This window comes from Nomascus leucogenys, chromosome 18, assembly GCF_006542625.1.
Source record: "Nomascus leucogenys isolate Asia chromosome 18, Asia_NLE_v1, whole genome shotgun sequence".
NCBI lineage: Eukaryota > Metazoa > Chordata > Mammalia > Primates > Hylobatidae > Nomascus > Nomascus leucogenys.
Genome location: NC_044398.1, coordinates 16,239,897 through 16,258,712, shown reverse-complemented (window position 1 = coordinate 16,258,712; position 18,816 = coordinate 16,239,897). Strand labels below are relative to the sequence as shown.

The window sequence follows — 18,816 nt, the reverse complement described above, 5'->3', positions numbered from 1 at the left end:
TCTAGTTTATTTGCATAGAAGTGTTTGTAGTATTCTCTGATGGTAGTTTGTATTACTGTGGGATCGGTGGTGATATCCCCTTTATCATTTTTTATTGCGTCTGTTTGATTCTTCTCTCTTTTCTTCTTTATTAGTCTTGCTAGCAGTCTATCAATTTTGTTGATCTTTTCAGAAAACGAGCTCCTGGATTCATTAATTTTTTGCAGGGTTTTTTGTGTCTCTATTTCCTTCAGTTCTGCTCTGATTTTAGTTATTTCTAGCCTTCTGCTAGCTTTTGAATGTGTTTGCTCTTGCTTTTCTAGTTCTTTTAATTGTGATGTTAGGGTGTCAATTTTGGATCTTTCCTGCTTTCTCTTGTGGGCATTTAGTGCTATAAATTTCCCTCTACACACTGCTTTGAATGTGTCCCAGAGATTCTGGTATGTTGTGTCTTTGTTCTCGTTGGTTTCAAAGAACATCTTTATTTCTGCCTTCATTTCTTTATGTACGCAGTAGTCACTCAGGAGCACGTTGTTCAGTTTCCATGTAGTTGAGCGGTTTTGAGTGAGTTTCTTAATCCTGAGTTCTAGTTTGATTGCACTGTGGTCTGAGAGACAGTTTGTTATAATTTCTGTTCTTTTACATTTGCTGAGGAGTGCTTTACTTCCAACTATGTGGTCAATTTTGGAATAGGTATGGTGTGGTGCTGAAAAAAATGTATATTCTGTTGATTTGGGGTGGAGAGTTCTGTAGATGTCTATTAGGTCCGCTTGGTGCAGAGCTGAGTTCAATTCCTGGGTATCCTTGTTAACTTTCTTTTTTGTTGATGTCTCTAATGTTGACAGTGGGGTATTAAAGTCTCCTATTATTATTGTGTGGGAGTCTAAGTCCCTTTGTAGGTCACTCAGGACTTGCTTTATGAATCTGGGTGTTCCTGTATTGGGGGCACATATATTTAGGACAGTTAGCTCTTCTTGTTGAATTGATCCCTTTACCATTATGTAATGGCCTTCTTTGTCTCTTTTGATCTTTGTTGCTTTAAAGTGTGTTTTGTCAGAGACTAGGATTGTAACCCCTGCCTTTTTTGTTTTTGTTTCCTTGGTAGAAAATCTTCCTCCATCCCTTTATTTTGAGAGTGTGTGTCTCTGCACATGAGATGGGTTTCCTGAATACAGCACACTGATGGGTCTTGACTCTTTATCCAATTTGCCAGTCTGTGTCTTTTAATTGGAGCATTTAGCCCATTTACATTTAAGGTTAATATTGTTATGTGTGAATTTGGTCCTGTCATTGTGATGTTCACTGGTTATTTTGCCCAGTGATCAGCTGTTAGTCTGATGGGCTTCCCTTTGTGGGTAACCCTACCTTTCTCTCTGGCTGCCCTTAACATTTTTTTCCTTCATTTCAACTTTGGTGAATCTGATAATTATGTGTCTTGGAGTTGCTTTTCTCAAGAAGTATCTTTGTGGCATTCTCTGTATTTCCTGAATCTGAGTGTTGGCCTGCCTTGCTAGATTGGGGAAGTTCTCCTGGATAATATCCTGCAAAGTGTTTTCCAACTTGGTTCCATTCTCCCCGTCACTTTCAGGTACACCAATCAGATGTAGATTTGGTGTTTTCACATAGTCGCATATTTCTTGGAGGCTTTGTTTGTTTATTTTTATTCTTTTGTCTCTAAACTTCCCTTCTGGCTTCATTTCATTCATTTCATCTTCCATCACTGATACCCTTCCAGTTGATCGCATCGGCTCCTGAGGCTTCTGCATTCTTCACGTAATTCTCGAGCCTTGGCTTTCAGTTCCATCAGCTCCTTTAAGGACTTCTCTGTATTGGTTATTCTAGTTATCCATTCATCTAATTTTTTTTCAAAGTTTTTAACTTCTTTGCCATTGGTTTGAATTTCCTCCTGTAGCTCGGAGTAGTTTGATCATCTGAAGCCTTCTTCTCTCAACTCGTCAAAGTCATTCTCCGTCCATCTTTGTTCCATTGCTGGTGAGGAGCTGCATTCCTTTGGAGGAGGAGAAGTGCTCTGCTTTTTATAGTTTCCAGTTTTTCTGTCTGTTTTTTCCTCATCTTTGTGGTTTTATCTACTTTTGGTCTTTGATGATGGTGACGTACAGATGTGTTTTTGGTGTTGATGTCCTTTCTTTTTGTTAGTTTTCCTTCTAACAGAGAGGACCCTTAGCTGCAGTTCTGTTGGAGTTTGCTAGAGGTGCACTCCAGACCTTGTTTGCCTGGGTATCCACAGTGGTGGCTGCAGAACAGCGGTGGCTGTAGAACAGCGGATATTGGTGACCCGCAAATGCTGCTGCCTGATCGTTCCTCTGGAAGTTTTGTCTCAGAGGAGTACCCGGCCATGTGAGGTGTCAGTCTGCCCCTGCTGGGAGTGCCTCCCAGTTAGGCTGCTCAGGGGTGAGGGACCCACTTGAGGCGGCAGTTTGCCCTTTCTCAGATCTCCAGCTGCGTGCTGGGAGAACCACTACTCTCTTTAAACCTGTCAGACAGGGACATTTAAGTCTGCAGAGGTTACTGCTGTCTTTTTGTTTGTCTGTGCCCTGCCCCCAGAGGTGGAGCCTACAGAGGCAGCAAGGCCTCTTTGAGCTGTGGTGGGCTCCACCCGAGCTGTAGACTGGAGCTGTTCCTATTTGGCCATCTTGGCTCCACCCCCAAATACGCTTTATTTCTTTCTCTTGCCTGATTGCCCTGGCCAGAACTTCCAACACTATGTTGAATAGGAGTGGTGAATGAGGGCACCCTTGTCTTGTGCCAGTTTTCAAAGGGAATGCTTCCAGTTTTTGCCTATTCAGTATGATATTGACTGTGGTTTTGTCATAAATAGCTCTTATTATTTTGAGATTTGTTCCATCAATATCTAGTTTTTTTAGAGTTTTTAGCATGAAGCGCTCTTGAATTTTGTCGAAGGCCTTTTCTGCATCTATTGAGATAATCATGTGTTTTTTGTTGTTGGTTTTGTTTATGTGATGGATTATGTTTACTGATTTGCATATGTTGAACTGGCCTTGCATCCCAGGGATGAAGCCCACTTGATCATGGTGGATAAGCTTTTTGATGTGCTGCTGGATTCAGTTTGCCAGTATTTTACTGAGGATTTTCACATCAGTGTTCATAAGGGACACTGATCTAAAATTCTCTTTTTTTGTTATGTCTCTGCCAGGCTTTGGTATCAGATGATGATGGCCTCATAAAATGAGTTAGGGAGGAATCCCTCTTTTTCTTTTGATTGGAATAGTTTCAGAAGGAATCCTACCAGCTCCTCTTTGTATCTCTGGTTGAATTTGGCTGTGAATCCTTCTGGTCCTGGACTTTTTTGGTTAGTAGCCTATTAATTTTTGCCTCAATTTCAGAGCCTGTTATTGGCCTATTCAGAGATTCAACTTCTTCCCAGTTTAGTCTTGGGAGGATGTATGTGTCCAGGAATTTATCAATTTCTTCTAGATTTTGTAGTTTATTTGCATAGAGGTGTTTATAGTATTATCTGATGGTAGTTTGTATTTCTGTGGGATCGGTGGTGATATCCCCTTTATCAATTTTTATTGCATCCATTTGATTCTTCTCTCTTTCATTCTTTATTAGTCTTGCTAGCAGTCTATCAGTTTTGTTGATCTTTTCAAAAAACCAGCTTCTGGATTCATTGATTTTTTTGAAGGGTTTTTGTGTCTCTATCTCTTTCAGTTCTGCTCTGACCTTAGTTATTTCTTGCCTTATGCTAGCTTTCGAATCTGTTTGCTATTGCTTCTCTATTTCTTTTCATTGTGATGTTAGGGTGTCAATTTTAGATCTTTCCTGTTTTCTCTTGTGGGCATTTAGTGCTAAAAATTTCCCTCTACACACCGCTTTACATATGTCCCAGAGATCCTGGTATGTTGTGTCTTTGTTCTCATTGGTTTCAAAGAACATCTTTATTTCTACTTTCATTTCATTATTTACCCAGTAGTCATTCAGGAGCAGGTTGTTCAGTTTCCATGTAGTTGTGTGGTTTTGAGTGAGTTTCTTAATCATGAGTTCTAATTTGGTTGCACTGTGGTCTGAGAGACAGTTTGTTGTGATTTCTGTTTGTTTAGATTTGCTAAGGAGTACTTTACTTCCAATTATGTGGTCAATTTTAGAATAAATGCAATGTGGTGCTGAGAAAAATGTATATTCTATTGGTTTGGGGTGGAGAGTTCTGTAGATGTCTATTAGGTCTGCCTATTGCAGAGCTGAGTTCAGATCCTGGATATCTTTTTTAACCTTCTGTCTCATTGATCTGTCTAATATTGACAGTGGGGTGTTAAAGTCTCCCATTATTATTGTGTGGGAGTCTAAGTCTCTATGTATGTCTCTAAGGACTTGCTTTATGAATCTGGGTGCTCCTGTGTTGGGTGCATATATATTTAGGATAGTTAGCTCTTCTTGTTGAATTGATCCCTTTACCATTATGTAATGGCCTTCTGTCTCTTTTGATCTTTGTTGGTTTAAAGTGTGTTTTATCAGAGACTAGAATTGCAACCTGTGCTTTTTCTTGCTTTCCATTTGCTTGGTAGATCTTCCTCCCTCCCTTTATTTTGAGCCTATATGCATCTTTGCATGTGAGATGGGTCTTCTGAATACAGCACACTTATGGGTTTTGACTCTTTATCCAACATGCCACTCTGTGTCTTTTAATTGGGGTATTTAGCCCATTTACACTTAAGGTTAATATTATTATGCTTGAATTTGATCCTGTCATTATGATGTTCACTGGTTATTTTGCCCATTAGTTGATGCAGTTTCTTCATGGCATCAATGGTCTTTACAATTTGGCACGTTGTTGCAGTGGCTGGTACCAGTTGTTTCTTTCCATGTTTCATGCTTCCTTCAGGAGCTCTTGTAGGGCAGGCCTGATGGTGACAAAATCTCTCAGCATTTGCTTGTCTGCACAGGATTTTATTTCTCCTTCACTTATGAAGCTTAGTTTGGCTGGATATGAAATTCTGGGTTGAAAATTTCTTTCTTTAAGAATGTTGAATATTGGCCCCTACTCTCTTCTGGCTTGTAGGGTTTCTGCCAAGAGATCCGCTGTTAGTCTGATTGGCTTCCCTTTGTGGGTAACTCAACCTTTCTCTCTGGCTGCCCTTAACACTTTTCCCTTAATTTTGACCTTGATGAATCTGACAATTATGTGTCTTGGGGTTGCTTTTCTCAAGGAGTATCTTTGTGGTGTTCTCTGTATTTCTTGAATTTGAATGTTGGCCTGCCTTGCTAGGTTGGGGAAGTTCTCCTGGATAATATCCTGAAGAGTGTTTTCCAACTTGGTTCCCTTCTCCCCATCACTTTCAGGTTCACCAATCAGACGTAGATTTGGTCTTTTCACATAGTCCCATATTTCTTGGAGGCTTTGTTCATTTCTTTTTACTCTTTTTGGTCTAACCTTGTCTTCTCGCTTTATTTCATTAATTTGATCTTCAATCACTGATACCATTTCTTCCACTTGATTGAATCTGCTGTTGAAGCTTGTGCATGTGTCATGAAGTTCTTCTGCCATGGTTTTCAGCTCCATCAGGTCATTGAAGGTCTTCTCTGCACTGTTTATTCTAGTTAGCCATTCATCTAATCTTTTTTCAATGTTTTTAGCTTCCTTGCAATGGTTTCAAACATCCTCAATTAGCTCAGAGAAGTTTGTTATTACCACACTTCTGAAGCCTACTTCTGTCAGCTCATCAAAGTCATTTTCTGTCCAGCTTTGTTCCATTGCTGTTGAGGAGCTGCAATCCTTTGGAGGAGAAGAGGCATTCTGATTTTTAGAATTTTCAGCTTTTCTGCCCTGGTTTCTTCCCATCTTTGTGATTTTATCTATCTTTGGTCTTTGATGTTGGTGACCTACAGATGGCGTTTTGGTGTAGATGATCTTTTTGTTGATGTTGATGCTATTCCTTTCTGTTTGTTAGTTTTCCTTCTAACAGGTCGCTCAGCTGCAGGTCTGTTGGAGTTTGCTGGAGTTCTACTCCAGACCGTGTTTGCCTGGGTATCACCAGCGGAGGCTGCAGAACGGCAAATATTGCTGCCTGATCCTTCCTCTGGAAGCTTCGTACCAGAGGGGCAGCTGCCTATATGAGGTGTCTGTCGGCCTCTACTGGGAGATGTCTCCCAGTTAGGCTACACAGAGGTCAGGGACCCACATAAGGAGGCAGTCTGTCCGTTCTCAGATCTAAACCGCCACGCTGGGAGAACCACTTCTCTCTTCATAGCTGTCCAACAGGGTCATTTATGCCTGCCAAAGTTGTCTGCTGCCTTTTGTTCAGCTGTGCCCTGCCCAAGAGATGGAGTCTAGAGGCAGTAGGCCTTGTTGAGCTCAGTGGGCTCCACCCAGTTCGAGCTTCTTGGCCACTTTATTTATCTACTGAAGCCTCAGCAATGGTGGACGCCCCTCCGCCAGCCAGGCTGCTGCCTCGCAGATCGATCTCAGACTGCTGCACTAGCAGTGGGCAAGGCTTCATGGGCGTGGGACCCACTGAGCCAGGCGTGGGAGAGAATCAATTTTCTGCTGGTTGCTAAGACCTTGGGAAAAGTGCAGTATTTGGGCGGGGAGTGCCCCATTTTTCCAGGTAGTCTGTCACGGCTTCCCTTGGCTAGGAAAGGGAAATCCCCTGACCCCTTGCACTTCACGGGTGAGGCAACACCCCGCCCTGCTTCAGCTCGCCCCCTGTGGGCTGCACCCACTGTCCAACCAGTCCCAATGAGATGAACCAGGTACTTCAGTTGGAAATGCAGAAATCATCCATCTTCTGCATCAATTACGCTGGGAGCTGCAGACCGGAGCTGTTCCTATTCGGCCATCTTGGTTAGGTGAAAATGGTAGCTTCTTAATGTGTCATTAAAGTGTACATCTGTGGACTTCTTAAAAATTGATGATTATTATACCTTCTAAGGTCAAACCTGTACTTCTGTTCCAGGGGAAATATGATAATATACATATGCTTTCTGTTGAGATTGGACCATGACTGTATTTACTGTAGGCTTTAATGATACATTCATAACTGAATGCTGCAAATTAGGTTAAAGCCCTAGTTAATTTATAATGAAGGTTTTCAGTGTTTAATATTTTTAATATAAGTGACTTTAAATGTCCTTAATATGGGTTAAATTTACCTAATTTCAGATAACAGATATGTGTTCACTTATGTTCATAACCCATGATTTAAGCCTGTCTTATAAGAGAGCTTCATTCATTCATTCAACAAGCATTCTTGTTAGCCTAACAAGTGCCAAGTATTATAACAGGTACTACATAGAATACCTCGAGGAATAAGATAAAATTCTTTCCCTCAGATATATTTCAAATTCTACTAGAGAGGTATTTTTAAAAGTAAATAATTAAAACACAGGTAGAATCTCTAATTGAGGCACATAAACCATTTTATGTGAATCCCAAACAACATGGAACAAAGTTGGTTTTGTTGTAGGGAATGAGGAGGTCAGCATGCATTTCCTGAGGCAGGAGCATTTGCCTAGTGGCTTGAAAGAATAGTAGGAGTTGAGCAAGCAGGTCAAAGGGGACAGACTGTTCAGGCCAAGGTTCTAATATGCCCACGGAGAGAGGCATGGAAGATCATGAAGGATTTTGGAAATCATAAAATATGTATAACAGAATAATAGAAGCCAGGTCTCAGAAGGTTAACAGGGACCACATTCAATGGTAGTTTGACTTTATTTTCTTTTTTCAGAAATTATGTCTATTAAGTTTGCTTGTTGCAGAGCTGAGTTCGGGTCCTGGATATCCTTGTTAACCTTCTGTCTCATTGATCTGTCTAATATTGACAGTGGGGTGTTCAAGTCTCCCATTATTATTGTGTGGGAGTCTAAGTCTCCTTGTAGGTCTCTAAGGACTTGCTTTATGAATCTGGGTGCTCCTGTATTGGGTGCATATATATTTAGGATATATTTAGTGTTTTGGCTTCTGGCTTTATCACATGAATCCCCACGTAATATCTTTAAAGACTATTTCTTTAAAACACACACAGAAAACAATTATAACAATAAGATCTCAGTAATTCCAGAATGTATCATTATGAAATATATGAATACATATATGATTAAATAATGTTATATTTATAAATACATTTAAATTTTAACTATATATATTTAATTTAACATAGATAGATAGATGGATAGGGCCTCACTCTATTACCCAGGCTGGAGTGTAGTGGCATGATCAAAGCTCACTGTAGCCTCAAACTCCTGGGCTCAATCAATCCTCCCACCTCAGTCTCCCAAGTAACTAGGACTATAGCAACATGCTGCTACTCCTGGCTACATTTATTTTGTTGTAAAGAAAGGGTCTTGTTGTGTTGCCCAGGCTGGTCTTGAACTTCTGGCCCCAAGTCATCCTCCTTCCTAGGTCTCCCAAAGTACTAGGATTATAGGTGTGAGCCACCACACCCAGGCTGATTCTGTTTTCTGTACAATAAGAGGGAAGTGTGACTCTGTAGCAAAACTGAAGAATGATTGTCCTTTGTAGCTCACATACACATAGTCAACACATATACACAAGCAGATTGGGAAAGAGAAAGACAGAAAGACACAGAAAGAGACAGTGAGAGAGACAAAAAAGAGAGAAAGAGAATTAATGATATGTTCTGGAATTACTGAGATCTTATTGTTATAATTGTTTTATGTGTGTGTTTTAAAGAAATAGTCGTTAAAGATATTAAGTGGGGATTCATGTGATAAAACCAGAAGCCAGAACACTAATTCTTTTTAATATTCTTTCAATTTATTAGAAATATCATTGACGATGTTTGTTGATATTCCACATATTTGTGCATCTTCATTCATTAGTTTTATCTGGGAGTATTAATCATTTTATGAAGAAAGAAAATATTATTGTGCTATATAACTTCCTGCTATCTTTATGGCCTAGTCATCTAAAGAATGGAGAGGACGAGGTCAGGAGACACTCTTCAGAGTAGGCAACTTTCTCTGGAATTCATTTGTTTAAATCCATCTTTTAAAAGACTTATGTATATATAAGTTCTATAATCTGTATAATATTGCTTTCATTCACAATGTAGCATTTCATCATCACATATTTTATTTTCATTTTAATCTAGAAACTGTCTTTAATTTCCACCTCTATGTCACTCTAAAATCTAATCTACTGGAACTAGAATCTAAAATAATATGCAGTCAATACAAATTTCTCTTAAAAATGTAACGTTATATTTCATGGATTTTGCTATTAAAGAGTAAAGGGATGTAAGCAAAAATATGTCTCCAATTTTTTTATAATTCTCAAAGTCTTCCATTTCCAATGTGCACTCTATCTGAAGTCAGAAGTTAACATAATTATAATATGCTAGATTTGTATGATTTTAAACACAGACACACACAAAAACTAATTTGATTCATTTACTTACAGAAAGCCATATCTTGGAAGATGTCAACAAGTGTATCATAGCCTTAAGAGACCAGGATGCTGATAATTTAGACCGTGCTGCGGGTGCTATCAGAGGCCGGGCAGCAAGAGTTGCTCACATCGTCACGGGTGAAATGGACAGTTACGAGCCAGGGGCTTACACGGAAGGTGTAATGAGAAATGTTAACTTCCTTACGAGTACTGGTAAGTCAGTTGCCAATAACAGCTGCACTATTTCTCTTATTTGAATCTACATAGCTACGAATATTCATACATGTGGGAAAGATTCTAGTCTGTGTTGCTTCTTTTGACATACATTGCTATACAGTGCTTGCACACTTTGGTTATGCGATTTGAAATTTATCTTTGAGAAGTAAATATATTCATTGGTGAAAAGAGGTCTTCTATAAATATATGCATTATATAAATTACCCACAGACCTTAGTCAGAAACCACTTAGATGTTTATTAATGCCTTATCTATTAGGAGATATAATTAGGCTGATATGGTATTAAGTATGTGATAATCACCAAACCCTCTGTTAACTGTATCATTGATATCCCTAAGTTTTTGTTTACATTACTTAAACACAGAAAGTCTGTCCTATGTTTCCAGAGAAATGCTCTTACCTTCATTTGCAGTCTGTTTGCAAAACAGCAATTTGTTGTTGCACATAATCTTCTTTGATTGCATAAGAAATATGGAACCAGGATTTTGTGTTGGTTGCAGCACTCAAGTTAGTATTTTTGAAAAATCAGCCAGCAAATGCTTAGTTCTTGAATCTCTCAGTAAAATGGCATTTTAACACTATTGTTAACCTTTCTCCAAGAAGCTTACAGAAGTGTCTGAATTCATATGGATTCAAAAACAATGAGGACAATCAACTATTTTTATAAGTCATGATAGCAGAACTCCTTCCTGGGAAAACCCGTTGTAAATTTGTGAAATCCTCAGGTTAGATTTTTTACTATTGCCTCCTAACACTAGGGTGATGGTGCATCTGTGATTCCTAAAATATTTGAAATTCCAACCTTAAGTCATTGATCCTAGAGAATCGTTTTTCATGTTATGCATATGGAATATGAAATTTGATATGCACATTGTTTAGCCAAAAGAGTAGAAGGGACAAAGATGAGTCATTTTTTAAATTTTTCTTTTATATTTGAAGCCACTCCTTGAAATGAATTAAGAGAATAATATTCACTAGAGACTAGGTCTGAAGCGCTATGCTGCAAGGCAAGCTTAGCAAGGTTTGCAGGGAATTGATGATCAGTTTTGCTGTTTTTCTAGCAAGTTGATAAACAAAACCATTGATGAATCTTGGTATGTAGTTTTCTTATTATCTCTTTGAAATATTTCTAAAATAATGCAATGCTAACAATGTGGTAAGGAAAGATAAAACTTGATATCATTAAATTTATATTTCTATATCCATTCCTCAAAGTCACCGGTATCAATAGGGCACATAGTAGTTGCTTTTTTAATAAGTTGTGGCAATATGTTTAGTTATTTAAAAGATGATTGTGCTCTGGTCATTCAGTATCTCTTCCCTAACTAAATTTAAGCACTCCTTTCATGTTGGTCAAAATCAAGTACAGAGTTATCTGTGTCCCTGATTTTTTTCTACCTTCTGAGAATAGAATGTAAGTAAAAGAAGAATGTAACAGGGGTTATTTTTTTAGACAAAAATTTCCTATCAGGAATTGATTAGGTAAAATCCAGGAGGACTAATATTTTGCCTCTGTCTCAGTTTTATAATAATGTTAGTCTTGTGAGCATTCTTTATGATCATAATTCTGTTTGAGGTACCAGGTTTACAGTTTTATGCCACTGTTCGCAATCACTCTGAAATCAGAAAATAATGAAACAAGGTTATTTACACACTTAATTGCAAGTTTATTAATACCTCTTTGATTTATAATAACCTTTCTAGATAGCTAATCCATATGGCTACGTTATCACATTCAGAAGAGAAAAAAATCTTTTTTCTTCTAATAGTTGTATATAATTTTAATTAAAATTCTCTAGATAAATTATGACCTACATCCCAAATATAATGAATATAAAAAATCCTGGGTTATTGTGTATAAACAGCATCTTATTATTAGTGTAACAGTAGAGTTTATGACGTCCCAATTTTGTTATTTTAGTTATTCAGAAAAATTTTGGTGTATCTTTGAAAAAGCTTTCCATTTTTGTTTATGTCTAATTCCAAACTATTCTCCAAATAGCCTTCCTTGAAATTTATGAAAAGCATGCCTCACTAAAAGGAATTCTGAGCAATAAATTAGATGAGAAAGCTAATTAGATCAGTTTGATCTTAACCAAAGCTGAAAAATGTGAAAATTTTCTTTCCCATGGAGACATTGTCTATGAAAGATACTTCCCACTACTCTATCCTCCAGAATTTACTAACAGGAGATGTTCATCTTTGTTTGCATCTGCTTCACATCTTGGACTTATTATTTATAAATAATTACCAAATTAAATAATTGGAAATATCATGTTTTGTGTTATGAGGTCTTAATAGTTTACTTTTTAGCAAGTGAACAGTAATATCTGTGGACTGTCTTTCTCTGTGTTTCCTTTTCTTTTATACAGTCTTCAGGATTTAACCCTGCTTTCTGAAAATGACTTAATGAGGAGCTATAGTGAATTGTTGTTTATTACCGAGACTTTTCCATGTTTGCAAAGTTTGCCTTAAAGTATTGTCATAAATGATAAAATATAAGCCATACTTATCTAAATCACAAAGAATGTTTTTAGAACATAGCACCTTTGATTTTAATCAGACTTTGTAGCTCATTAGTACATTTTCAAAATTTGATGATCTTCTAAGTGTTTTCTCAGCATTAAGAAGCAGGGCTGACCTATTATATCTCAGGAATTTATATTGTTCACAAACTCTAGTGAAATGTAGTCAACATCTGGTCAACATCTGGAATGCTACATTTCACCCAGACAGAAGCATAATATTGTAATCTTCATGTGAAATTCTTTATTCCACCCCATTCATCCCTGTTACTAAGCTCCTCCTCCTGTCAGGAATTCTTAATAGAGAAGATAGAATATATTAGCTTTTTAAATAAATAATAAACCTTCTGGACTGTATTGTGAAGGCTTACAAATTACACTCTTAGTGTCAACTTCAGTTCTTTTGTACTACGTTGGGGAAAAACCTAAACTGGAAGTGGACTGACATAGGACATTTTTGTGTGATTTACGAACGCTATAAAATTCAGGAATCAGCAGGCCCCAGAGCAGCTGTTGCAAACCTCCAACCCCCACCTAGTTTTACTGTTAGCCAGGCTCATGGACCAAAACAGAACAGGCACATAAATGTATCTGACCAAGATGTCCTGGTGGCATCCACTGTTGGCAACTGGCAGTGATGGCAAATATAGGTTCATTCATCAAGTAGCTGATGAGGCCAAGACTGGAAAGTGTATATCCAGAATTCCCTCCTTCTTAGAATGAACAAGTGCCATACAGTTACATTTTTTTTTTTTGTCTCAAAGGCAAATGAGACAGTTGATAGAAATTTTGAGCCAATAAATTTTTCTACAATTTTGTTGTAAATTGTTTACTCCGGTTTAAGCAACAGATAGAGTTTTAAGATGTATTTCATTTAAAACTTAGTTTGAAAAAACTTTAATAGCAGTTGGTAACCCCTATCAATTCCCTTTCGTTTAATATAGTTTACATATACACATCTTGCATTTTGTAGCTTGATTAAAACATGATACTTTTTTTTTTTTTTTGCATTGCAGCTCTGTCCTACAACCTTAAATAGTTATAAAAACTAAAGGTTTTAGTTCTAGCAGCCCTTACCCTCTGCAGTCCAGCAGTGTTTGAAAATTCGTAGTCTACATACTAGGTATGACTCAAAGAATTTTTCTGTGGCCAGTGGAGTTTTGACCGACATAATTTTCACGGGAATGGGCTGGAGCTTAGTGGTGTCCTCTTTTTCACTGAGCCTTGGCCATGGCCTCCGCCGTGCCATAGTCTCTTCCACTCTCTCTCATTATAGCCCCAGTCTTCTTCACTCCATTTACCTTCCTGAACTCTGGAGGAATTTGATTTCACCTAAAATTTTATTTCTAACTTTTTTTTTTTTTCTGATGTGGGCCAAAAGGCACCTTCCACAACACTTAAGTTAATACTTCCACAGTGGCGGGGACATGCCAAGATTATTAACTGCCATCACTCTCTTTTTAAATATCTCTACCCCCTGTTTCTCACATCAAATTCTATGCATATTTCAAGAAAAAGCTTATATTCATGTCCTCTAGAAACCTTTGGCAATAATGAATTCTTTCTGTTCTCGTGCACTGTAGCTCTTAAGGGACATGCCATGCAATTACATCATCCCAGACAAGTATATGCTCTTGATGAACTCCTCAGTTATACTGTCATAAAAATGGCTTTTCTGGGCCGAGTGTGGTGGCTCACACCTGTAATCCCAGCACTTTTGGAGGCCAAGGCAGGTGGATCATGAGGTCAGGAGTTTGAGATCAGTCTGGCCAACATGGTGAAACCCCGTCTCTAGAAAAAATACAAAAAAATTAGATGGGTGTTGTAGCACATGCCTGTAATCCCAGCTACTTGGGAGGCTGAGGCAGGAGAATTGCTTGAATCCAGGAGGCAGAGGTTGCAGTGAGCCAAGATCCTGCTACTGCACTCCAGCAGGGGTGACAGAGCGAGACTCCATCTCAAAAAAAAAAAAAAAGAAAAGGCTTTTCTTTCAAAATGGAATATGAGCTACAGGAGAAAAAGACACTCATATTATTTCTCTTTGAATTTCTCCCAGGGCCTACCATTGTGTCGTGTGTTAGAATTAAAAAGAAAAAAAAATTAAAACCCAAAATGAAATCTCTTGAATTGAGCTTCTAAGGCTTTGCTAATTCTATCCCTGCAGTTGGAATGATTGCCTTTTCTTCTCTACTGCCCACTTAAAGTATGATCATTCTAAACACTTTCTCAAATGTCACCACCTTTGCAAAGGAGCTTTTGATTCCCTTTCAGTTAGAATTAATTGCTCCATTATCTGTATTACTATGAGCTTGTCCTCTAGTTAATGTTTATTTCACTTTGCCTTCGATCATAATCAGCCATTTACATACAAGTTTCTCCCACTAGATTGTAATGTCCTTAAAGACAGACACCACACTTTCTTTATTTTTATTTTCCCCGGTAGCATCTACACATAGTAGAGGGGCCCAATGATCAATGATCACCAAGTCCTTCTCCAAAATTTAAATTTAAAATGTACTGCAAGATTACACTGTGATACAGTCTAGTTAAGCAGGAGAATAGGTTGTCATCCCAATTCAGGAGGAAAACAACCCCTCGAAATAGTGGGCTGTGTCAAAGGATGGGGCAGAGAAAAGATTAAGAAAGTGATTCATTACTGTCCAGAGTTAGATCTTAGCCACTTCCAGAAAACTTGGGGTCAGATTTTTAAAAGGTTCTTTAGCAAGCTTTTGAACAATAGGTCATGAATATTGTGTATTCAATCACTTACAAGAACCATCACTGAACTACGTCTGTTGAAAGATTCGACTGAACCTAATTTCACTAATGCTTCCAGCAAATCCCTGTAAGGGGTAGTAACTGTGCTTTCACATTTGGGAACCACTGTTGGCGAATTTCCTCCCCTTTTAGCAGTCTGAACAGGCTTTCAAGTTATAACCTTTCTGCCATTTGGATTAAACGTTAATAAAACTCTTTTTTTTTTTTTTTTAACACAGTTAGAGAGCATTAACAAGAGGTTTCTGTCTGCAGATCACTTGGCTAACCTGGATAACTGTGTGTCTTCGTGTTGATAATTCTAAAGTTGGAAATTAAATTACAACTCAGCCTCTCTAAAGAAGAGTAAGATCTCATGACTGTGGAAGTGCTTCTGTTCCAATAGGAGTGTGGCACCTTAGGTAACATTATGAGTTGAAGAAAGTAGCTATTAGAACTTCTGAGTGGAAAAACCTATTTTCTGTCCAAGGAAAACTGGATTTATATAGGACCCAGATCTAGTTAAGAGACTAAGGATCCAGTTAAAGAACTAAAATAAGAATGGCAAGATTCTTATCTTGCCATTTTAAGTAAATGAACAAACAAACTTGTCAGAAAAAAGAAAGTGCTATAAAAACTGCAATCTTCAATATGTATTATGTAATGCAAAATCTTTTCTGACCTTTTTGAAATGGTACATGAAGTAATCTAAAGTGACACTCTTGGTATAGCCTTATTTTTTAAAAAATAATATATTCTGACACATTGGTAGAAATTTTATTTTTAAATGAGAAATAATATAAAGAGCTTAAGAGTGGATATTAAAGAATCATAAAGAGGGGTTGAAATACTGCCATATCTGAAAAATGTAAAATATGTAACTGATGTGGTTTGGCTGTGTCCCCACCCAAATCTCATTTTGAACTGTAATTCCCGTAATCCTCATGTGTCGAGGGAGGGACCCAGTGGGAGGTAATTGAATCATAGGGGTGGCTTCCCCTATGCTGTTCTTGTGACAGTGAGTGAGTTCTCACAAAATCTGATGGTTTTATAAGCATCTAGCGTTTCCCTTTCGGGCACTCATTCTCTCTCCTGTCTCCCTGTGAAGAGGTGCCTTCTGCCATGATTGTAAGTTTCCTGAGGCCTCCCCAGCTATGTGGAACTATGAGTAAATTAAACCTCTTTTCTTTATAAATTAGCCAGTCTCAGGTATTTCTTCATATCAGTGTGAGACCAGTATGAGAACAGACTAATACAGTAACTTTGAGATTTTTGCTAAATGAAGGATGGGTTAAGGACAGTGGAGATAAATTGGCATGGGCTGAAAGGAAGGGAGAATTGGAAGATGAACCAGAGAATGGGAACATGCGGTGTGGTTATTCACCATTGCAAAGATGTTCCAGAGGTCTTGTATCTTCTGTAACTCTAGAACGCCTGTGACCAGCCTCATGTGGATCTTCTCCAGGGAAACAAGATATCATCTAGAAAGAGAAAGGGGTCACATCTTTCATTCTGATCCTACTTTCCCGTATTTCTGTAAAATGACTAATTCAGATTTACTCTATGGATCTTTATGTGCTGAAGGCAATAGAAAAATAATTTATGTTTAAAAAGATTAAACATGAAGTATTATTAGTTTTGGTTCTGGGTTGCAAACAACTGAAATTAAGAATGGCTAAATTAGGCAGAAAAACACAGGAAGACTGGAGAACAGGAAGAAAAAACTGGCAGACTGCAAGGGACACTTCATATAGGAACCACAGTTAAAGTCATCCCAAAGAATAGCTTTTTGAAGTACCATTCCAGCCCCCCTGAACATTTAATGCCACTAACGGTATCATAACATTATGACACTGGGCCCCACAGCTGGTACATTTATTTGCTACAGCATTTCAGATAGTTCTGCCATTAGAATAAATCATAAAATATCCCTGCTTTTGCCTCACTTGCTTTAAACTCAACTTCCTGTGCCAGAAGCATTATCTTAGTAGAGTTTAAATCATGTGCCCACACCTTGGCTGCCGGCATGCATACGGGTGAGTACCTGGCCTTTGAGCTTCTTTGCAGACAGCGCTCTGCCTCGCACTAAGACTCTTACACTGGCATATTCCCTGCATAGTAAAGGGCTTTGAAGTCTGTTAGCAAAGGGGGAAGTTGGGGATGATGAGAAGCAGGAGAGGATGATTATCAATAAGGAAGCAAAAGGACCCAGAGAAAGGAAATTGAGGATTCATGCTGCCAGCTTAATTGGACATCACTGGGACAATGGAACTACTTGCATCCATATTACGCAACCAAGAACATTGCCCTTCAGCAGCTTGTTGCAAAGCCAATTCTTTTAGATGGTTTATGAAACCTTTAAAACAAGCATAAAAGCCTTCTTTATTTCTGGTAGATTTATTAAACAAGGTATTATGATACCACTCCAAATCTAGGTACATTCCAGGGAAGACATGCCATAGCAGAATATATGATGTGAATATGATTCTATGGCCAAGACACTAGCTTCATAAAATAATGTTTGTTTTGCTGTATGTGTAAAAACATAAAGGAGTCTATGAAGGTTTTCAAAAAAGGGGAAAATGAAGTCTTCAGTGATATACTGAGGTTTCTTTTTTCTTTAACTACAATGACAAAATTTAACAGGTCTGTATCCTAGTATTATTCAAATGTAGAGTGATACTGAATTGAACTTTATATTTTGTTTTAAATCCAGTGGAATGGTACTTTGACTTCATTAATTTTTAAGATTACTAAGTATGAGACATTCTTTGTAACAGCATAGACTAGTGTTTTCTAAGATCATAGTGTTTGAAGCTGGGCAGTGGTTCATACCTGTAATCCCAGCACTTTGGAAGGCTGAGGTGAGAGGACCGCTTGAACCCAAGTGTTCAAGATCAGCCTAGGCAACATAGTGAGACCCAGTTCTACAAAAGAAAAATATAATAATTAAAAAATGTTAGCCAGGCATGGTGGTACACACCTGTAGTCCCAAATACTTTGGGAGGTTGAGGTGTGAGGATCACTTGAGCCCAGGAGTTTGAGGCTCCAGTGAGCTGTGAATGTGCCACTGCACTCTATTCTGGGGAACAGAGTGAGACCCTGTCTCTCAAAAAAATAAAATAAAATCATAATGTTTGCACAGCCACTGGGAAAAAAGGAGTGGCTGCTCAAGGCCTGAGGGGATCAGAGGCTCTGCAGTTATCAAGCAGTCTTAGCTCCTTCCCAGCTACCTTGAGAGCTAAGGAGCTCAAGATCTGAAAGCTCCTCTCACTAACACACACCAATATGCCTCACCAGAGCTGTTAGGAGCTCTGTTCTAGACAGCTGTCTACTGGGTAATCCAACAGTTAAGTCTCTTTGAAAGAGAATTACTGTAAAATGTTTTATAAACCATAACATAGTGTATGTTTTTAAAAATGTAGACAAACTGGCAGAAGGCCTCTCTCTTTCATTTCATCTCAAAAATCAGATTTATGAAACGAATGAAACAACTCCCTTCAGTTGTTCTAAGTATCTATTTCATGTATGAATAGCCCTTAGCTGCAAAGACAGCTAATTTTACTTTTTTAGGGGTCTTTATATATAGCCAGAGAAGTCTGGTTATATATTTATTGATGTGAGCTGATAAAACTTTTATATACTCATCTGTAAAACTAAATTCGAGGTTCAAGGTCACTGAGGCTGGAGAATAAACCAAGATATTATGTCCCTTAGATTTTCTTTCCTCTAGTTTGGGAGAGAACATAAACCATGTGAATTCGAGTGTGTAAATCAGATTGCATTTCCCCTGGTGGTAAGTAATTGGTGCAGGCAGCAGAACTTAACTGACAATAGCTTTAGCCATTTCATCCCCACCCTCTTCCCAACTATGTCTTTCATGCCAATTTTTATGTGATTCCTCAGATGTAGTCCTGGTTGTGTGGGGGTGGTTA

At 38.1% G+C, this 18,816-nt stretch overlaps 1 protein-coding gene across 1 annotated transcript in view; it reads left to right on the top strand.

Annotated features, from left to right (window-relative positions):
* Window positions 1-18,816, top strand: part of CTNNA3 (catenin alpha 3) — a 1,790,392-nt gene that overhangs the window by 1,295,721 nt on the left and 475,855 nt on the right. Inside the window, exon 12 of the mRNA XM_003258218.3 lies at window positions 9,377-9,577. Within this exon, the coding sequence (XP_003258266.2) occupies window positions 9,377-9,577 (201 nt within the window). The remainder of the gene's footprint in view (window positions 1-9,376; window positions 9,578-18,816) is intronic.